The 22,864-nt window shown below is 34.5% G+C and overlaps 1 protein-coding gene across 1 annotated transcript in view; it reads left to right on the top strand.

Annotated features, from left to right (window-relative positions):
- MMEL1 (membrane metalloendopeptidase like 1) overlaps positions 1-17,893 on the top strand; it is a 300,136-nt gene extending 282,243 nt beyond the window's left edge. The window contains exons 21-23 of the mRNA XM_053690343.1: positions 4,241-4,336; positions 11,662-11,738; positions 13,978-17,893. Coding sequence (XP_053546318.1) covers positions 4,241-4,336; positions 11,662-11,738; positions 13,978-14,077 — 273 coding nt within the window. The 3' untranslated portion in view covers positions 14,078-17,893. The remainder of the gene's footprint in view (positions 1-4,240; positions 4,337-11,661; positions 11,739-13,977) is intronic.
- Positions 17,894-22,864: the final 4,971 nt, after the last annotated feature.

Raw genomic sequence — 22,864 nt, forward strand, 5'->3', positions numbered from 1 at the left:
ATATATATATATATATGCAGTTAGAGGCATTTTAATTACCATAAACAATATCAAAGCCATACATGCCGGGTATTCCTGAACACTGGAGTTCCTAGAAAATATTTTAGGACCATTTGTTTTATGACTGCACCAGTTGTATGTAAATAATTTCAGTGAGAAGCCCAAAGTTTGTTAAAAAGTGTGTGTGTGTATATGTGTGTATATATATATATATATTTACGGTATATATATATATATATATATATATATATATATATATATATATATATATATATATATATATATATATATATATATATATATATATATATATATATATATATATAAATAAATATATATTGTGATAGTTGTGCTCTCACAAACAAAGTTCATATGCCAGGGTGCTGAGTGATAATTGTTACAGTATGTAGAAAACAGCACTCTCTGGGCCTGACAAAAGGTAAAAAGGTCCTTTTATTAAAGGGACACTGTACCCAAATTTTTTATTTTGTAATTAAGAAAGAGCATGCAATTTTAAACAACTTTCTAATTTACTCCTATTATCAATTTTTCTTCGTTCTCTTGCTATCATTATTTGAAAAAGAAGGCATCTAAGCTTTTTTTTTGGTTTCAGTACTCTGGACAGCACTTTTTTATTGGTGGATGAATTTATCCACCAATCAGCAAGGACAACCCAGGTTGTTCACTAAAAATGGGCCGGCATCTAAACTTACATTCTTGCATTTCAAATAAAGATACAAAGAGAATGAAGAAAATTTGATAATCGGAGTAAATTAGAAAGTTGCTTAAAATTTCATGCTCAATCTGAATCACAAAAGAAAATTTTTGGGTACAGTGTCCCTTTAACCAGTGACCTTTCAGGGAATACACCCCTGCCTTCATCAGACCAACACAAACATATTGAATACAAACTTTTTATACATCATTAGTCCCTCCCCCTGTTCAAAACAAATGCCAAAGAGGTTGTCATGACAACCAACAATGTTGATAGTATCAACTGCTCAGTACATGCCTACTTAAAGGGACATGAAACCTTAATTTTTTTCTTTCATGATTTAGAAAGATCATGCAATTTTAAACAACTTTCTAATTTACTTCTATTATCTAATTTTCTTCATTCCCTTGATATCCTTTGCTGAAAAGCATATCTAGATATGCTCAGTAGCTTCTAATTGGTGGCTGCATATAGATGCCTTGTGTGATTGGCTCACGCATGTGCATTGCTATTTCTTCAACAATGGATATCTAAATAATTAAGCAAATTAGATAATATAAGTAAATTGTAATGTTATTTAAATGTGTGTTCTCTACCTGAATCATGAAAGAAAATGTTGGGGTTTAGTGTCCCTTTAAACCATTAAAGAAAACATCATGTAAACATTCATTGCGCACAAACATACTGTTTAGAATAGAGTAAGTGAATAATCTATCTCATCTGCTGCATGTACAAAAATACAAACAAATATATAAACAAAGGTGATCATGTTTCAGTAGAAATTTGCAAAATTGAAAATAAAAATAAAAAAATGGATCTAAGTAGATAGTATGCAACTTATCCTTCACTAGTGGAATTAATATGTCCGTGCTGACCTATGAAAGCCGAGCAGTTAATTAGCAGCGTAAATCTATACTTTTTATAAACTGCAAATATGTTTGTATTCACAATCATGTTTTATTGAAAATGTGTACAATTCAAGAAAAAAGTTGAAATCAGATCTTAATAAGCAGTGTTCAAAACATCTTTCACAAATAGTTTGCACCTCTATGTTGACCAAAAATTGCCAAGCAAGTAGTTGGCAGCGTATCTCTATACTTCATATAAACTGCACATTGTTAGTATCAATAGTAAACTTATGATCTGAAGTGTTAAGGGCACAGGTATATGTTACCTGATATCAACGTTAAGCAAGATAGTTGCTCTAAGTGTTTGTCTGGTCTAACCTTGTGTTACCCGAAAGCTGTCCGATGAAAGCCTTCCTCAGGGACTTTTCTGGATTACGCATCATAGTAGTACAGCTGGATACGCCTCCTGCCCCATACACTATGGATCAGTGTCCTGCAGTTAATTACACTGTTGACTCATTATTGTAACAAACTATATACATGACATCTTGTAGATACTTTGTATATCTAGCAATAAAATCTTCTAATATCACCTAACCTACTTAAGACTGAGGATAATCAAAGGGCAAATTTATTCAATTGGGGAGTATTCCAAATACAGGGTCTCACATATACAAATAAAAATAAAAGGGAGAATGCAGTCGTCCAACAATCACTGCAGAGATATACAGTGGTGGTGCAAGTGGCTACTACCAGAAAAAAATAATAATAATACAAAAACATAGTACAAATGGCTAGTATGTAAAAAAAAAGAAAAATTCATAAAGAAAAAGAAAAGATTAGAAAAAAGAATATAACGAATATTGTAGTTAAAAATTATGTGTCAAAAAATATATATAATATCAGCAAATATAATATACAATAAAGATACTGCTTAGTCAAATCCGGGATTCAGAAGTGTATATTCTCTATATCAAGATAGAAGATTATCACCACACTCCAATGTGACACATGTCACCCATATACCCAGAATCCATGGAATATTATAAGGAGCTATTACAAAAAAAATGTTCACAAAGAGTAAGTTAAATCATCATTTTACAAAAAGTAATTCCTATTGATATCCATATTTAGACCATTGGAATGGATAGTCCCCAACTTTAAAATCCCATTCTAAAACATGGCTGCAGCTACAGACCTTAAAATTATCAAAACTATAACAATTATATAAGTTTGGACTTATCTGACTCAGAGGAACACATTTTGAAATAATGTTTTCTACAGTTATTTAGCTAGTTTTCTTCTTTTGTTACAGATTTTTTAAGTTTACTTTTCTGTTATTTTACAATAATTATATTATTATAATTAGATTATATATAGTTTGGTAAATCAAAAACAAATGCTTTATTTATAACCTGAGTCATAGCAGAAATGTTAATAATTCACTTGACTTTTGGATAAGTTTAGTTATGAAATATTTGATCCTTAGGGGATTAAATAACTTAGACATATGAACAAAACAATCTATTTTGAGGTGTTTTTTTTAGCTACCCTAGTTTGCAGAAATCCTAATAAAGAAACCTTTTTTTATTTTTTACACCAATTTTATTTTATGTAACTATATAGGGTATCACAAATGTCCTGTTTGTGTGTTAAAAAAGGGGATATAATATGTATGGGTGCATTTAACAAAAGAGCAGATAATAATGGTTAAACCAATAGAGAACAAAAATGTTAAAAATTTCTCTATCATTTAATCATGGAAACTGTAGAAAACCTTCATTATTAGGGAGTTAAAATTGTAAGCTTTATCGAATCATGAAAAGTTTGAGTTTGACTTCCCCGTTCCTTTAAAGGGACATCAAAGTGATGCTAAATCCTTACATTTTTGAAATGCTAGGATTTACCAGTGCTACAAATAAAGGGAATAAAAAAGTTCCTTTATTGCCTGCAGCGTACGCTGCTCTGAGAGCCTCAGGCTTCCCACGGCAGAACGCTATTTTTTCAATGAGGTAACATTTTCACCTCTTAAAGGTGGAACAAATTAAACTTCCATGATTCAGATAGAGCTTGCAATTTTAATCAACTTTCTAATTGATTCCTAATATCAATTTTTCTTCGTTCTCTTGCTATCTTTATAAGAATGCAGCTTTTTGGTTCAGCACTTGGGTATTGCTTGCTGATTGGTGGCTACATTTAGACACCTATCAAAAAGTGCTACCCGGGTACTGAACCAAAAATGGGTCGGCTCCTATGCTTCCATTCCTGCCTTTTCAAATTAAGATACCAAGATAACAAAGAAGCAGGACTAATTTAAAAAGTTGCTTAAAATTGCATGCTCTATCTGAATCATGAAGCTTTAATTCTGACTAGACCATCCCTTTAACTGTTATATTCCATACAGTAATTGGCCACACATTCTTGTGACTTATAACTGTCCCTAATTGGCCACAGCAGGGAAGGAAACCTAAGTTACAACATGGCAGCTCCTATTGTTTTATAGACACTAAAACATTACACTTGTTTTGTCAATATTTAAACTAATGAAACTTAACAAAATATACCTACATGTTATTTTCAGACTAAACTCTTCTTTGAATAATGCTTCATTCTATCTATCTTTTATTTAGTGTTTAATGTGTGTAAATTAAAACGTATTCATATTTAAAATTTAAAGGCATATTTAAAATGGGTGCAAAGACATGGAAAAGAACCAAAACTTCCTGGACTGGATCTAACATACAAACAACTATTTTTTCTGAACTTTGCACAGGTAATTATTTCCATTATGACTTTAAAATGTTTTTCTGACCAATATTTGTTTTTATGTGTATGCCTAACACAGTAATATATTGATTAAAAGAAATGATTCTGACGTTTGGCTGAATACTGATATCAACACAATAATTGATATGTACCAAATCAGTTTACTATTTGAAATATTCTCCTATAAATGCATATTGTAAAACCAGTTGCTATCATCCATATTACAACATTTAAGGGAATAGTCCAAAGTGGTTTATGATTTACAGGTGAAACTCTAAAAATTAGAATATTGTGCAAAAGTTAATTTATTTCACTAATGCAACTTAAAAGGTGAAACTAATATATGAGATAGACTCATTACCTGCAAAGCAAGAGAGTTCAAGCCGTGATTTGTCATAATTGTGATGATTATGGCTTACAGCTCATGAAAACCCCAAATCCACAATCTCAGAAAATTAGAATATTACATGCAATCAATAAAACAAGGATTGTACATAGAACAATATCGGACCTCTGAAAAGTATAAGCATGCATACTGTATGTACTCAGTACTTGGTTTGGGCCCCTTTTGCAGCAATTACTGCCTCAATGCGGCGTGGCATGGAAGCTAACAGCCTGTGGCACTGCTGAGGTGTTATGGAAGACCAGGATGCTTCAATAGCGGCCTTCAGCTCTTTTGCATTGTTCGGTCTCATGTCTCTCATCTTTCTCTTGGCAATGACCCAAAGATTCTCTATGGGGTTTAGGTCAGGCAAGTTTGCTAGCCAATCATGCACAGTAATTCCACGGTCATTGAACTAGGTTTTGGTGCTTTTGGCAATGTGGGCAGGTGCCAAGTCCTGCTGGAAAATGAAGTCAGCATCCCCATAGAGCTCATCTGTGGAAGGAAGCATGAAGTGCTCCAAAATCTCCTGGTAGACGGCTGCGTTGACCCTGGACTTAATGAATCACAGCTTCCAAATCAACACAGACTGTGGAAACTTCACACTGGACTTAAGCATCTTGCAGTGTGTGCCTCTCCATTCTTCCTCCATACTCTGGGTCCTTGGTTTCCAAATGAGATGCAAAATTTGCTCTCATCAGAAAAGAGGACTTTGGACCACTGACCAAGAGACCAGGTCTGTTTTTCTTTAGCCCAGGTAAGACGCTTCTGACGTTGTTTGTTGTTCAGGAGTGGCTTGACAATAGGAATACGACATTTGAAGCCCATGTCCAGGATTCGTCTGTGTGTGGTGGCTCTTGATGCACTGACTCCAGCCTCAGTCCACTCCTTGTGAAAGTCCCCAACACTTTTGTATGGCCTTTTCCTGACAATCCTCTCCAGGCTGCGGTCATCCCTGCTGCTTGTGCACCTTTTTCTTCCACACTTTTTCCTTCCACATAACTTTCTATTAATGTGCTTTGATACAGGACTTTGGGAACATCCAACTTCTTTTGCAATTACCTTTTGAGGCTTTCCCTCCTTATGGAGGGTGTTAATGATGGTTTTCTGCACAACTGTCAGGTCAGCAGTCTTTCCCATGATTGTGATTCCTAGTGAACCAGACTGAGAGACCATTTAAAGGCTCAGGAATTTTTTGCAGGTGTTATGGCTTAATTAGCTGATTAGAGTGGGACACTTTGAGCCTAGAATATTGCACCTTTTCACAATATTCTAATTTTCTGAGATTGTGGATTTGGGGTTTTCATGAGCTGTAAGCCATAATCATCACAATTATGACAAATCACGGCTTGAACTATCTTGCTTTGCATGTAATGAGTCTATCTCATATATTAGTTTCACCTTTTAAGTTGCATTAGTGAAATAAATGAATTTTTGCACGATATTCTAATTTTTCGAGTTTCCCCTGTATTGATTAATGTAATATTTCTATTTGAAGATATCAATGTAGCAATTCAACTGTCATTACAAATTCATATTTTACACTTTTTAGTATTATAATAGAGTAGGGGCCAGATCACAAGTGGAGTGCTATTTAACACTCTCGCTCAAGGGTTAACTGCGCTAGAAGTAAGCTTTTTGCGCTTGTTGGGTTGCGCTCGTATTATGAGTTGAAAGTAAACTTTTTTTTGTCTCACAATAACCCGACGGGGACTAAGCCTAACTTAGAATATTGCGTGCGCGTTCACAAGTTTCCCCATATATGTCAATGGAGAAAAAAGTGGAAAAAAGCCAACATGAAAATATGAATATTTCTAATTCCAATGTTTTTTTGCATAGAAGAATATGTTCTATTTATTCATAAATAAATATTTCTATATACTGTATATCTGATGTTTGTTTGGTACAATATATATCTATATGATAATATATACAGTAGGTATAGCTATATACAGATACATATAGGAAAATCTATTTATAAATACTTAGAACATATTCTTCTATGTGCAGAACATTGGAATGGGAAATATTTACAGTAAATACATAGTACAACAGACCTCGCTGAATACGGCGAGCAATACGCTCGCCGTATTCAGCATTGCACCAGCAGCTCACAAGAGCTGCTGGTGCAACGCCGCCCCCTACAGACCCGCGGCCAATCGGCCTCGAGCGGGGGGTGTCAATCAACCCGATCGTACTCGATCGGGTTGATTTCCGGCGATATCTGTCCGCCTGCTCAGAGCAGGCGGACAGGTTATGGAGCAGCGGTCTTTGTGACCGCTGCTTCATAACTGCTGTTTCTGGCGAGTCTTCAGACTCGCCAGAAACAGGGGCCATCAAGCTCCTTACGGAGCTTGTTAAATAGAGGCCCTCATATCTTTGCCTTATAATTTTGTTTTGCAATATGTTTTTTAAATTATTTTTCTTAGTGTTTTTATGAGTGTAACAGTACTTTTAAATGTATTTTTGATGTGTTTTGTGACATTTTTTTATTCTAGACTAACAGTTAACCAGAGATCTGAGGTTGTGATAATCGTTCTAGTGTAAACTGCAATTGCTCTCACGCCTTTGCATTTACTTTCAATTTGCAATACGTGCGCTCCTTCAGACGCTAGCAAACAGATGCGATAAACCTGATATTGCTCGCTCAAAACAGTTAGAGCACCACTCATAATTTTAATGTTCCTTTAATATTGATAAACTGTCTAAATTTTAGACGTGAATTAGCTATGAACTTTATATGATTAAATAAATGTAATTCCTCATGAAGCCGAACCTTGTGGAAAGGACTTGGCACATCAGTGATTGTTAAGAATTGTCTAGGCTATAAACCAACATAATTGAAAAATACAGATCATTGGAAAATGTAAAAAAATATTTTTAATCAGTCCAGTCTCTTTAATATTTTGTCAGTTCATTTGAAAAGCTTTAATTATCAATCATATTTTCATCTCTTTTAATTATATTCAGATCTGGTGTATAGTTTGTTGTTGATGTATTAAGCACAGCACAACAAAATGCTGGGAAATAAACCTTTAAAAACACTGGAATCTTGATAGTAGAGAACATTCTATAAATGAAAATCAGTATGTGTGGTGTACAAAGTGCTATCCTCAGATGCACTGTAACATTGTTAGACATAAAAAATATACAATTCTATATTTAGATAACAAACGGAAAATGCATTCAGCCTTGGTACTAGGTGCAGAGGAAACAACATCTTGATTCTAGATTTACACAAAATAAGTTAAAGGGACAGAAAATATAGAAAGTATTTAATTAGACGTGCACGGGAGAAATTTGGGTCATCAGAATTTTGAAGGTTGGCGCGTTTAGACAAATATTTGGATAACAAATTTGTTCAATTTGGAATTTATTACATTGGGAAGTTTTGCAAACAGATTTCAAACAATAAATTAAGATTAAAAGATCCTCTACAACCTTTTCATACTATTTTTTCAAATTTTTAGCTCAATTTTTTTTTCAAATCCCTCATTCTAAAGTACCCACATTGCCCCTGAACAAGTTTGTAGTTAATAGTTCTCCTTGGAGATTCAACTCAGGGAACTTCATGAACAGGAGAGGCAGCAGCAGGAAGCAGAGTAACAAAGCTTTTGATAATAATAATATAGTTCATTAACTCCAGCAATTCTATTAGAATTAAGGATTGATGGAAGATGGCCACCACAAAGAAAGGAGGGCAGGATAGGTAGGCCTAACATTACATAAACCTCACAAATACACCTCTAGGGTAGGAGAATGGCAACTGATGCATAGAACTAGGGATGGGCGAATGTTTCTAAAAATTCGAAATTTAAAATGAATTTTGATACATTCGTTCGTTCGAATCGAATTTCGAATGTTTATATAACATTCTAATATTCTATTTTTGAATTTTCGTTTTCAAATTTTTCAATAAAATTTGAAAATATTCGTTCGAATAATAAAATGTTTAGCTATGTATTCATTCAATTTCAAAATGTAATATTCGAATTCGAATGTAACATTCGAATTTGAATGTGACATTCAAATTTGAAATAGTATTTCTAGTCTACAACTAGTCTAATACTGTGTTTTAAATGTGATATTCGATTTGAATGTGATATTCGATTCGAATGTGACATTCGAATTCGAAATAGTGTTTCTAGTCTACAATTGTGTTTTATAAATGTAATATTCGAATTCATTCGCCATCCCTACATAGAACCCCTTAGACACATCTGACAGAAGTTCCCTGAGGATTTGATAATGATGGATGATAACCACCACAGAGCAGGGAGGGCAGGAGCAGCAACATAATAAAGCCAACACGCAGTTTAAAACTAACTGAAACAAAATAGAAATGTTTCTGCACACTAAGGGTCTGAATTATCAAGCTCCGAATAGAGCTTGATGTCCCTGTTTCCGCGTGAGCCTTCAGGCTAGCCGGAAACAGAAGTTATGAAGCAGCGGTCTAAAGACCACTGCTCCGTAACTTTTCCGCCTGCTCTGAGGCAGCGGACAGAAATCAACTCGATCGAATATGATCGGGTTGATTGACACCCCCTGCTAGCGGCCAATTGGCCCCAAATCTGCAGGGGGCAGCATTGCACAAGCAGTTCACAAGAACTGCTTGTGTAATGATAAATGCCGACAGCATATGCCGTCGGCATTTATCGATGTGTGGCGGACATGATATTGTATCATGTCCACTTGCACTATGATAAATTGGCCCCAATGGATTCAACTTTACTGAAATTTAGTTTTTTCCCAAATAAAGTCAGCAGGCCCACCTATCTATCACAGTCTATGCCCCCACAGCAATGTAATTAATTTTTAATAAAGTAAATGTACAGTTTAAAATGGAATGCAAGACAATAGAAATATTTCTGCTCACAAACAGTTAAAGTTTCAGTAAAACTTTATTTTAACCCCCAAAAAGCAAGTTGGCCTACCTATCAGTTACAGGCTATGCTCCCACAGCAATATAATTGAATAATCTCAATGTGCAGTTATCTGCAAGAAATAGAAATGTTTTTCTGAACACAAAGGGTTAAAGTTTAATTCTACACTGTTTTACACCCTTAAAGAATCAAAGACACCAGTACAGTAACATGCTATGGTCCCACAGCAAAAGTAAACATGCAACTTTAAAAGTAAGTTTAACTGACTGCAATAAAATTGATTTTTTTTTCTGCACACAAAGTGTTAAAGTTTAATTCTAAATTTATTTGCAACCCCCCCCCCCCCAAAAAAAAAGGAGGCCAGTACAGTAGCAGTCTATGGCCCCACAACAGAAGTAAACATTCAGCTTTTAAATTGAAGTTTGACATGGTTTTCTGCACACAAAGGGCTAAAGTTTAATTCTACATTGTTTTGCACCTCACAAAAAACAAGGAGGCCAGTAGCTATCCGTCACTATAACACCACAGCAAAATTAACTAAGCAGTTTTTATTTTAAGTTATTTTAAGTTATATTGACTACAGGAAAATATAAATTTTATTTGCACTCAAAGAATGAAACTTAAATTCATTTTTTTCTTTTACAAAAATAAAGGCAGCTATGCCCCACTCCTACATTATTAATTAATTTAAACTACAACTCTTTAAGACTAAAATAAAGAAAAAATATAACTCCCTCATCCCCAGACTCAAAACTATGCAGTATGTGTGCAGCTATGCTGCACTGCAAGAAAAAGTCTGATTCTGCACAATTACACAATTACAGCAAGAAACAGCACAGCAAGTTCAGGCAGGCACACACCACTGCACTGCTCAAAAGCTGATGTGAAATGAATAGAAGATGGCTGATGTTCAGTAGACTAACACCTCCCTATGCTAGGTTAAAAATGGATTGGACATTTGAGATTTAATGCCTGACTTGCTGGCCCTCACATCAATAATTTAGTTATGCTCTGTCCAGATTGAACAGGGGAGATTGTACACACCAATGATCAGTCCCTCTGTACATCACTGTAAAAGAAGGAGCTCATTTGTCAAACAATCAAACAATCTCAGCTCCTTCCTCCTTTCCTGTATTTTCTGCCCCTTTTCTTGGTGCCGAAAGTTCTGAATGAAAACAAAACAAATCTCCTTAATCAACAGGAAAAATGTTGTTACATACCAAATGCGGTCCCATTTTCAAAAATGAATGCATATGTCTAGATTTATTTATGCACGGTAAACCAACTTTGCAATATACTTACACTAATTTATTTTGCCCCCTTTTCTGAAAATGAAGATTGCGCATAACAGGATTTAGAAGCCTTAAAAAAAATATATATTAACCATCTATGTATAAAACCCAGATGTATATATAATGCAAGAGGTGCCACAGTCCCAAAAGTGTTTAAAACGTAGTCCTAAACAGCTTTTCTTTCAAATTATCTCAAGGAAATGTAGATATGTTGAGGTGTATAGCATCAATCTGAAAAATTACAAACAGAAGTAGATTTATCTTCCATCCCACCAAATACAAGTAGCAAAGGAACTACTCACAAGTATGTAGGCACCTTTTCAAATTTTCACAAGCCAAACGCTGCCACATATTTCTCCCTAATTTGCTTCTGCAGAGATGATAAGATTATAAACTATAAAACAATAGATATTATGCTAAAATGACCATAGCTATCTATATCTGGTCCAGGAAAAAATTCCTCTGATTAGGCAGATTAGGTGGGTGAAGTTTGGCTATTGATAAACAGTTGCAACAAACAAGGTGTTAATGCATTCAAAAAAAATTCGCACTCACCTAGTATAAAAATGTACTGCCCAATGGCAGAACAATCTTGGAATTGAAAGATGTTTACTGTCCCTTTTAATAATTTCATATAAGGGACTTAGCTACTAACTAACTAAAACAGACGATCATTTATTTGATACATGTATACTTTTCTTAGAAATAATCAACAGTAGTAAGTTGTTGTTTCAATAGTAGAAAATGTTGAGATTTATTTTTGTATTATACTTAGGTATGGTGTGGCTCATACAGACCTGAATATGCAAGACATTCTATTAAGACTGATGTACACAGCCCTTTCAAATATAGGTAAGTACAGTTTGATACCTTAATAGCATAGACTTAACACTCTAGACACAAAAAACATAATTTATCTAAGAACTTACCTGATAAATGAATTTCTTTCAGGGTGGCAAGAGTCCACAAGCTAGTTACTGATGGGATATACATTCCTACCACGAGGGGCAAATTTTCCTAAACCTCAAATGCCTATTAATACACCTCCCACCTCACTTATACCTCAGTTTATTGTATAGCCAAGTTAGTGAGGTGTATAAGGAGTAAAATCATAAAAAAGAGGAACAGGATAAATAATGTGCTTTATACAAATAAAATCATAACACCAAAAAAAATGGGTGGGTCTTGTGGACTCTCGCCACTAGTTACTGATGGGATATAATACTCAAGATGTGGAAGTTCAGGAGTAACTAGGGATAACATAAAAACAGCTGTTTCCGCTGAGAAATTAAATCCAAAAAATAATAACGTTTTCTTAAAAATTAAAAAAAATTAAATCATAGGCACTAGAATTAAACTGAGACAGCTGCCTGAAGAACCTTTCTAACAAAAACTGCTTCCAAAGAAGCAAAAAACATCAAAATGGTAAAATTTGAAAAAAATAAATAAAAATTAAATCTGCAAATTTATATCTATGCTCCTATAAATTATATATATATAACAGGTTTGAGAGAATGGGAAACACAGAGAATATTTATAAAAAAGAAAACTGATTCATAAAATAATGCTGCATGAAAGCTCTCTAAGCGTTTTCTGAGAGCACTGAATGAGCTGGGGTTGGAGCTTATAACGGCAAATTTGACAGGAAATTTTTGGCAGGAAATTTTGGCGTGAAATGATGACGTCATAAATAGCATCATCACATGTGCGTTTTCTCTTGTTGCAAGGCTGAATGAAAAAAAACAAGTAAGAATTTAGTTTGTATATACAAAAAAACGAAATGTACCTAAAAAACCCATAATGGATACTTCTATTATACTGCATAAAAATGCGATTATCAACATTCCATGAGACTAACATAATATGTAGCATCCTAATTTATAAATAAATTACTAGCTCAAAAAAAAAACCCTAAGACAAACACTGCACTTAGGGAGGGGCTGGGCTTTAATATTCTTAAAAGCCCCTTTCACTGAAGAAATCAAACACATCATGCTTCAACGCCTCCTATGGAGGCCACATTTTTAAAACTGAGGTATGAGTGAGGTGGGAGGTGTATTTATAGGCATTTGAGGTTTGGGAAACTTTGCCCCCTCCTGGTAGGAATGTATATCCCATCAGTAACTAGCTTGTGGACTCTTGCCACCTATATGAAAGAAATGTATTTATCAAAGATAATATACAGTCCCAAAATTTACAACCTGACTGTAGTGTGATGAACATTTAGATATGAAACTCACATTTTTACTTTCATAATTCAGATAGAGCATACATTTTTAAAACAATGTTCCTATTTGCTTTTATTGTCAGTTTTGCTTCATTCTCTTGGTATCCTTTGCTGAAGAAGCAGCAATGCACTATTGGGAGCTAGCTGAACACACCGGTAAGCCATTGACAAGAGGCATATAAGTGCAGCCACCAATCAGCACTTAGCTCTCACCTCCTGAGCTTGACACGGTATGATTTTTCAACAAAGGATACCAAGACAACTAAGCAAAGTAGATAATAGAAGTTAATTGGAAAGTCGTGTAAAATTGCATACTCTATCGGAATCATGAATAAAAATTGGGTTTCATGTCTCTTTAACAATGTTACCTTCAACAGATGAACAACATGTAAGTTTCTTAGCCTATAGCTTAGGTTATTGGAATTGGTGTCCTGCAAAAAATATTCCTTGGGGGTCAAAAATTGTCCCAAACTAAAAAATATCAGTGGCAACACCTACAGCAGGAGAAAGTTGCCTTTTGTGCATATCACATGAACATAATTAGCATCAAAAATATAGTACAAGTGGGGGCTTATATTTAGTAAAAAGGGCAACGTTAAAAGTTAAATTCACAGATATGATGGGGCACTATTGGGTTAAAATGAAAAGCTCTATATTATAATTATTTTACTCCACCTGTTCATCTCCTACTGCTCTTCACTTGGAGAGTGTGCTGTTACCCAAGAGGGAAGACCAGTTTCTTGCCTTCGCTTACCCTAGGTATCCAAAAATGACAGCTCTATTGATTGCCATAGATTTATTTAAAATACCATTTTTTTTATTTATTTATATTTATTTATTGTTTTGTCTGTTTAAACTTTGCAGAGTTATGGGATCCTTACAAAACTTTGATGCATTCGCTGAAGAGTTTAACTGCAAAAAGGGGACCAAGATGAATCCTTTGGAAAAATGTCGGGTTTGGTAGTAGAAAGGGCAATGGTCCATTGGAATGTGTTTCAATTTCAGTCTAAAACAATCTGCCAGGCTGGCTTAGAAATATTAAACAGCCAAATACGCTCCTGGTGTTTCCCATGTTCAGATCCGAGCCATTGTGTATGGTGCAGGTATTCTGAGTTAAGCAGTGAGAGGCATAATGTTTTAGGGTTGCTCTAAAATAAATGCGTGATGCAAATCTACTGTCTGATTATCGCTAGAGAAGAAATGTAATAAATGACTGTTTTAAATGGCGTGACTGTTATAAAATTACCGCTGTCAGGTTTTCAAAGACTAGTTAAAAAAAAAAAAGATTTATTTTTTTCCGCAAGTTGTATTCACTTTTCCTATTTTGATGTATGTCTATGTCGTCCAAGAGTTTATCATTACCATTAGAGATTGAAAGTCTAACCATTTCAAGTATGGAATTTTTAGTAAGATTGCTATAGGAATGTAGTATAGTATTAATAGACTTTCATATGAATCGTACTGAATGTTACTCGATAGCTAAAGTAGAATCAGTAAAGATATACATTACAAGACAGTCTCGTACACTTTCGCCACGAAATATAATATCTGTATAAAAATCAACACAAATTATATATTTTTTCCCATTCTATATCTTTCTAATAAGCAAAATTCTTTGTAGGAAATAACTATCAGAGATATATATATCTTAAGCTTGTGATTATTTAGTGCTTTTGTGATAATATTTTGCTGCTACAAATGTATTTAAATTAGTATTGCTGGAGATATCCTTAGATTAAAAATTAAAATAACACAAAATGTTTTTGATGTTATATTACCTACTGTATAATAGAGGTAAACATTGCTCCATTTGTTATTATTACCACTTATATTAAAAAAATAGAATAAGTCAGATGTTAGGGTAAATTACTTTATTTTTTTAAAGAAATAATAAATGAGTGGATCTCAAAATGGAGAAAGATGGGGCATAAATACATTTATTTTAGCATTGCAATTTTTAACGAATGTATTCAAATTAAGTTTTCATTAACTTCTTTAAACCACCAGAAAGGTTCTCACATTGAATAAAACTCATTTAACTGAATTTTGATTTGACTTACTATTATGCAACCCAAAATATATCAAAGCAATAGAAAGGTCAAAATGAAATGTTTATGGGTGCATTTAAATTTTGAAAAATAATTCATTTTGCAATATACCTCCATTAGCAAAAATGATTTTAGTTCGTTATTGCTATTTTTCAGTGGCATATGCACATATGCCATGAGTGTTCCGTGCACCAGCATTCAAACACCACACCTTTTCAGCCAGCCAGCAGTGGCTTGTATGACACACATTATAGGGCCGATTTATCATTTGTCTGGCGGACATGATCCGCTGTAGCGATCATGTCCTCCAGACATCGATAAATGCCGACAGCCTACACTGTCGGCATTTATCATTGCACAAGCAGTTCTGGTGAACTGCTTGCGCAATGCCGCCCCCTGCAGATTTGTGGTCAATCGGCTGCTAGCAGGGGGTGTCAATCAACCCGACCGTATCCGATCGGACTGATTGCTGTCCGCTGCCTCAGAGGTAGCGGACACTGCTTATTAACTCCTGCTTCTGGCGAGCCCGAAGGCTCACGCGGAAACAGGCGTATATGGCCCCATTCGGGCCATGATAAATCGGCCCCTATGTCTTCACTGATGCAATACATACTAATGTCAGCATCCTGATGCTCTAGTCACACACGTAGCATATGTGTGTATGCCGCTGCAACAGTAATAACTTTTACTAGAAGGTTCTATTTAAAATTGAAATGCACCAATGCAAATTTTCAATGTTGTCCTTTTTGTCCATTAAAGATTTTTTTAATTTACCAAGAAAGAATTTGGAACACTTTTAAATATCTGTCATGCTTATCATGCTTATGATGGGGCGGTTTTTAAAAATTTAAAAAATAATTTTGCATTCAAAAAGATTGTTATGTTTATTTTGATTTGGAAGCTAACACGAAGTACAACTGAACTTAAAGGGACATTAAACACTAAATTAATGCTAGATAGAATGTTGTATTCAAAGAAAAGATTAGTATGAGAATAACACGTACTGTAGATGTATTGTTAAAGTTTAATTAGCTGTTTAAATAGTGACAATATAAGTGTAGTAACTTTTAGGGGCCAAATTATCATTGGACATGATACGCTGTCGGCATTTAACGTTGCACAAGCAGTTCTAGTGAACTGCTTGTGCAATGCCGCCCCCTGCATATTCACAGCCAATCGGCCACTAGCAGTGGGTGTCAATCAGTCCGATCGTATAGGATCGGTCGGATTGATGTCCGCAGCCTCAGAGTTGGCAGACAAGTTAACTGCTGTTTCCGGCGAGCTTTCAGGGGCTGTTCGGCCCTTGATAAATCAGCCCCTGTGTGTCTATAAAACAATGGGAGCTGCCATGTTGTAATTTAGGTTACCTTCTCTTCTGTGACCAATTAGGGACAATTATAAATAGGTCAGTAGAGTGTGCAGCCAATAGCTGTGTGGAATATAACGGTGTTCTGCACTACCATTAGCAGGAACTGAAAAGCTCATATATATATATATATACACACACACACAATTTATAATTTTATATGAACATCACAAAGTGTGTAATGTCCCTTTAATGCCTGATTGTTCACTAACTGATAAGAAAATATCCTGCTGCATTATTGCTGAACATGAATTACAAACATAAGAATATTTATATTTATCATTACAAGATCATTCATTTTACAAAAAATAACTGTGATAATTTTGAAAATGCCCTCTTTTATATGCAACAAACAACCAAATTAAATTAACGTTGTGTCACTATCAATTGAAGTCTTATTGGTGACACTGCTGGTACAAGTAAAATGACTGAATTCCTTCTGTTTAAAATTTTAAGTGAAATTACCTCTAAATTTTGTTAGCTGTAAAATTTAATTTAAAGTTTACACAGCTTAAAAGACTTCCCTAATTGAACTAATAGAAAAAACATTTTTGATATCTATAAAGCCAAGCGAGATAATCTTTTAATAATAACAAAAGTATACTCCCGTACTCTGATAATAAAGAATCTATTAAATAGGTATTATATTTTATAATCAATTTAGAAAGATGAATTAATATATTCAGAACTCATCAGTTAAACCACATTAACCTCAACAGACCAATAGATTATATCAAATGTGGCTATTTTTACATATAAATTAATTAATTCCTTAGATGTTGTTGCCTATTTGTGTATTATCACTGTTTTTATTTTACACAAATAAATACACATTTGATTTATTAAAAATATATATTTCCATTTAAAACTCAAGATATTTGTAAATAAGAGTATCATGTCGCTGCTAATTGTTTGACTGCTGCTTAATAAACTGATGTAAGCTTAATAATATTTGGTTTCAGTTACTTGTCAAGATATACATTTAAAAGTTTAAAAAAAATCCCATGGAAAAAAAATAAATTATAGAAAATCAATAGAAAATAAAATTTATGGTGAATCTCAAAAGTGTTTATCTCTCATCAGATGAAGAATATGAATATACAGTAGAACAATATGAATATTTTTTTACACAATTTTCTTCAGGTCTTTAAACAGCTGCTTAAAGTTGTTTGTATTAGAGAAGATACACATATATATTCAGTTTAAAAGCTGACATTTTTGTTTCTAAAAGAATTACAGTATATTCTTTATGTATAAGAGTGTTATCTCATTAAAATGATAAAATATGTTGTTTTTCTGATAAATAATGTCATGTTTTGATTGTGTGTATGTGATTATTTTGGATTAAATTCACATTTTAATGGCATTAGCATATTTTGTCTGTTTTCTTTTGTGTGAAAAAAAAAAAGATAATAATCATGTACAAATATATTTGACTGACAGGATAATTAGGAGGTTAAGATGGTTTTTGTTTCAGCTGCATTTATCTAAAGCCAAACACAGCTAAATGAAAACGAGTGAAACCATAAAATGCAAAATACTTTATCATTATACCACCAATAAAACAGTAAAAAAATGAGTAGAAAGAAAATACTCCATATTTAAAGGGATAGGTAAGTCAAAATTAAAGTGATGGCAAATTTCAGACTATAAGAATGTTGCAGTGAAAAATATATTAGTTTACAAGTAATACCACATAATTTATTTAAAAAGTTTATATATATGTTTACTCTTTTTAAATCATAATAACAACAGAAACTACCCAAATGACCCTGATCAAAAGTTTACATACCCTTATGATTTTGGCCTGATAACATGCACACAAGTTGACACAAACGGGTTTGAATGGCTATTAAAGGTAACCATCCTCACCTGTGATCTGTTTGCTTGTAATTAGTGTGTGTGTATAAAAGGTCAATGAGTTTCTGGACTCCTGACAGACCCTTGCATCTTTCATCCAGTGTTGCACTGACGTTTCTGGATTCTGAGTCATGGGGAAAGCAAAAGAATTGTCAAAGGATCTGCGGAAAAAGGTAGTTGAACTGTATAAAACAGGAAAGGGATATAAAAAGATATCCAAGGAATTGAGAATGCCAATCAGCAGTGTTCAAACGCTAATCAAGAAGTGGAAAATGAGGGGTTCTCTTGAAACCAAACCACGGTCAAGTAGACCAACTAAAATTTCAGCCACAACTGCCAGGAAAATTGTTCGGGATGCAAAGAAAAACCCACAAATAACTTCAGGTGAAATACAGGACTCTCTGAAAACATGTGGTGTGGCTGTTTCAAGATGCACAATAAGGAGGCACTTGAAGAAAGATGGGCTGCATGGTCGAGTCGCCAGAAGAATGCCATTACTATGCAAATGCCACAAAGTATCCCGCTTACAATATGCCAAACAGCACAGAGACAAGCCTCAAACCTTCTGGCACAAAGTCATTTGGAGTGATGAGACCAAAATTTAGCTTTTTGGCCACGACCATAAATGCTACATTTGGAGAGGAGTCAACAAGGCCTATGATGAAAGGTACACCATTCCTATTGTGAAACACGGAGTTAGATCGCTGATATTTTGGGGTTGTGTGAGCTACAAAAGCACAGGACATTTGGTCAGAATTGATGGCAAGATGAATAAAGTATGTTATCAAAAAATACTGGAGGAAAATTTGCATTCAATAAATTTGTGCATGGGACGTACTTGGACATTCCAACATGACAATGATCCTAAACACAAGGCCAAGTCGACCTGTCATTGGCTACAGCAGAATAAAGTGAAGGTTCTGGAGTGGCCATCTCAGTCTCCTGACCTCAATATCATTGAGCCACTCTGGGGAGATCTCAAATGTGCAGTTCATGCAAGACAGCACATGAATTTACAGGAACTGGAGGCTTTTTGCCAGGAAGAATGGGCAGCTTTATCATCTGAGAAGATAAAGAGCCTCATCCACAAATACCACAAAAGACTTCAAACTGTCACTGATGTTAAAGGGGGCAATACACGGTATTAAGAACTGGGGTATGTGAACTTGTGATCAGGGTCATTTAGGTAGTTTCTGTTGTTATTATGATTTAAAAAGAGTAAACACAGTTGATTGACAATAAATGGCTTCAGCCAAACACTAACCATGAGTGAAAGAAAAGTTTTTGTGTTATCATATTCTCTGAAAAATGGCCAATAAATCATAAATTCTGCCAGGGTATGTAAACTTATGAGCACAACTATATATATATATATATATATATATATATATATATATATATATACATATATATTAAAATTCTGCGGAGGCGAAAAGTGAGTTTAAAATCCTCCACTAAATACAAAATATAGAGACAATTAGTTATTATATATATATATATATATATATATATATATATATATATATATATATATATATATATATATATATATATATATATATATATATATATATACATATATATATATATATACTAATAAAAGATTTATAAGCCTAATTGGTATGGGTTGTGAAGTATAGAGCAGTCAAACCCACTCTCTACATAGGATTTCTAAGGGCTTTAAAAGGGCTGGACTTAATGATTGTCAAATTACATACATGTTGATTGGATGTTAACTGGAATTGTAATAAAAAAAAGTTCATCCAAGTGGACTGGCATAATATTGCAATAGAAACATTATTATATCAACTAATTTAACCTTTAAAAACAAACAAACATTTTAATGGCAAATATTATATTTATGGCATTTGATTAGTTAAAGTTTACCAACACTTTAAACTTGCATGATTCAGATAGAGCATGTCATTTTAAGACACTTTTAAAATCACTTCTATTTTCAATAGATACGTGATAAGTTAATTTATTTAATGGTGGTGAGAGTTCACAATCCATTACTCCTGGGAATTACTTCCCTACCAATATGAGGCAAAGATTCCCAACCCCCAAGAGCTCTATAAAACCCCTCCCACCTCATAGGTTCATCAGTCTGACTTATAGCCAAGCAAATGAGGTAGGAAAAATAAATAAGAGCAATAAAAGCAGCAAGTAAAAAAAAAAAAAAAAAAACAGCTGGTGAGAGTTCACGATGCATTACTCCTGGGAACTAATACCCAGGCTGCGGAGCCCATGAGTAATGATACATAAAGGGTAGGATTTAGAAACAACTAAATCCACAACCGCACAAAAACCCAAAAAGGGATTATTTTTGTATGCACTAAAAATGTAAACACTCAGGCAAAAATAAATCAAGCTGAGACAACTGTCTGAAGGACCTTCCTACCAAAGCCTGCATCAGAAGAAGCAAAAACATAAAAATGGTAGAATTTAGTAAGAGTATGCAAAGAAGACCAAGTAGCTGCCTTGCAAATTTGGTCAACTGAAGCCTCATTCTTAAAAGACCAAGAAGTGGCAACTGAACTAGTAGAATGAGCAGTAATCTGGTGGAGGCTGACCTGCTTCCAAGTAAGCCTTATGAATCAAAAGTTTCAACCAAGAGGCCAAAAAAACAGCAGAAACTTTCTGTCCTTTCCTAGTACCAGAAACGTTAACAAAACAAACTAGAACTTTGTCTTAGTAGCATCAATGTAATACTTTAATGTTCTAACAGCATCCAAATTATGCAAATATTTCTCTGAATCATTCTTGGGATTAGGACACAAACAAGGGACAAAAATTTCCCTACTGATATTGTCTGAAGACACGACTTTAGGCAAGAAATCAAACCTAGTCATTAAGACTGCCTTATCCCAATGAAAGATAAGATAAGGAAGGTCACAAGAAAGAGCAGACAATTTGGAAACTCTTCTAGCAAAAGAGATTGCCAAGAAGAATAAAACCTTCCAAGTTTAATTTCAAAAGGAGGCGCCTGCAAAACCTTTAACACCAAGTTGAGAAATTAGCTTGATCACAGGCTTAATTCATGCTAAAGCCAGAACAAAACCATGAATGTCAATTAGCAGTTAGCAATCTTCCTTTGAAATAAAACAGAAAGAGAAGGAATATGCCCTTTCAAAGATCTGGCAGATGGGCTCTTTTCCAAACCATCCTGTAAGAACTGTAAAATTCTAGGAATTCTAAAAGAATGCCATGAAAAGCCATGATCTATACACCAAGCAATACAATCCTTCCAGATTTTATGATAAATCCTTCTAGCCACATGCTTACAAGCCTGGATTACATTTTTAATCACAGAATCTGAGAAACCGCTATGCTTAAGAACTAACCGTTCAATCTCCATGCCATCAAGCTTTATTTATGGCCAAGGAGAACAACCGGACATCAGAACCAGATCTGCATACCAAATCCTGCAAGGTCAAGCTGGAGCAACCAGGATTACTGATAATTTGTTTAGCCTTGGAAAGAAGTACCAGAGGAGGAAACAGATAAGCAAGCTGAAAAGTCCAATGAGCTTTTAAAGTATCCACAAACTCTGCCTGAGGGCCCCGGGACCTCACAAAGTACCTGGGAAGATTGTTGTTCAAATGAGAATAAATCAGATCTATCTCTGGGAGACCCCAAAAGACCCACAATCTGATTGAACACATCCTGGTGAAGAGACCATTACCCTGGATGCAGAGACTGATGAGATTTGCTTTCCATTTGTACACTCCTGGAATATGAACTGCAGAGACTAGACATGAATTGATTTCTGACCATCAGAGAATTTAAGACACTTTGTTCATGGCTAGAAAACTGTGAGTTTCACCCTGATGAATGACATAAGCCACTGCTGTGATATTGATTGAAAGCGGAGATGAGACTCCCTTTAAAACAGAGGCCAAGTCTGAAAAGCCCTGAAAATAGAACAGAGTTCTTGAACATTTCTTAGAAACCTTGACTCCAGAGGGGCCCAAACCCCTTATGCTCTCAGAGACACCTAAACAGCTCCCCAAAAATGAAAGAATTGCCTCTATAATAATCATAGTCCAGGTAGGATGAGCAAAAGAAGTCCCATGAATAATGGACTAATGACCCAGCCACCAAGTCAGAGACTGACTTGTACTTTGATCCAAATTTTTTTTTCAGATAGCTGAGTATGATCCCTGAACCACAGATGAAGCATACAAAGCGGAAGAGGTCTCATGTGAAATTGAGCAAATGGAATTGCATCTGAAACTGCAACCATGAGACCTAGTACTTCAATACAAAAATCAAGAGAGGTAAAAGAGAGGGACTGAAGATTCAGACAGGCTGATACCTGTTTTTGCCTTCTCTGATCTGTTAGGGAAAGACTCACGGAGACTGAATCTATTTAAAACCCCAGAACAGTAACCCATTGTGTGAGGCACCAAAGAACTTTTTGGAAAATTGATTTTCCAACCATGCTGTTGAAGAAACAACAACAATATGTTGGTGT

This window comes from Bombina bombina, chromosome 8, assembly GCF_027579735.1.
Source record: "Bombina bombina isolate aBomBom1 chromosome 8, aBomBom1.pri, whole genome shotgun sequence".
Lineage (NCBI taxonomy): Eukaryota > Metazoa > Chordata > Amphibia > Anura > Bombinatoridae > Bombina > Bombina bombina.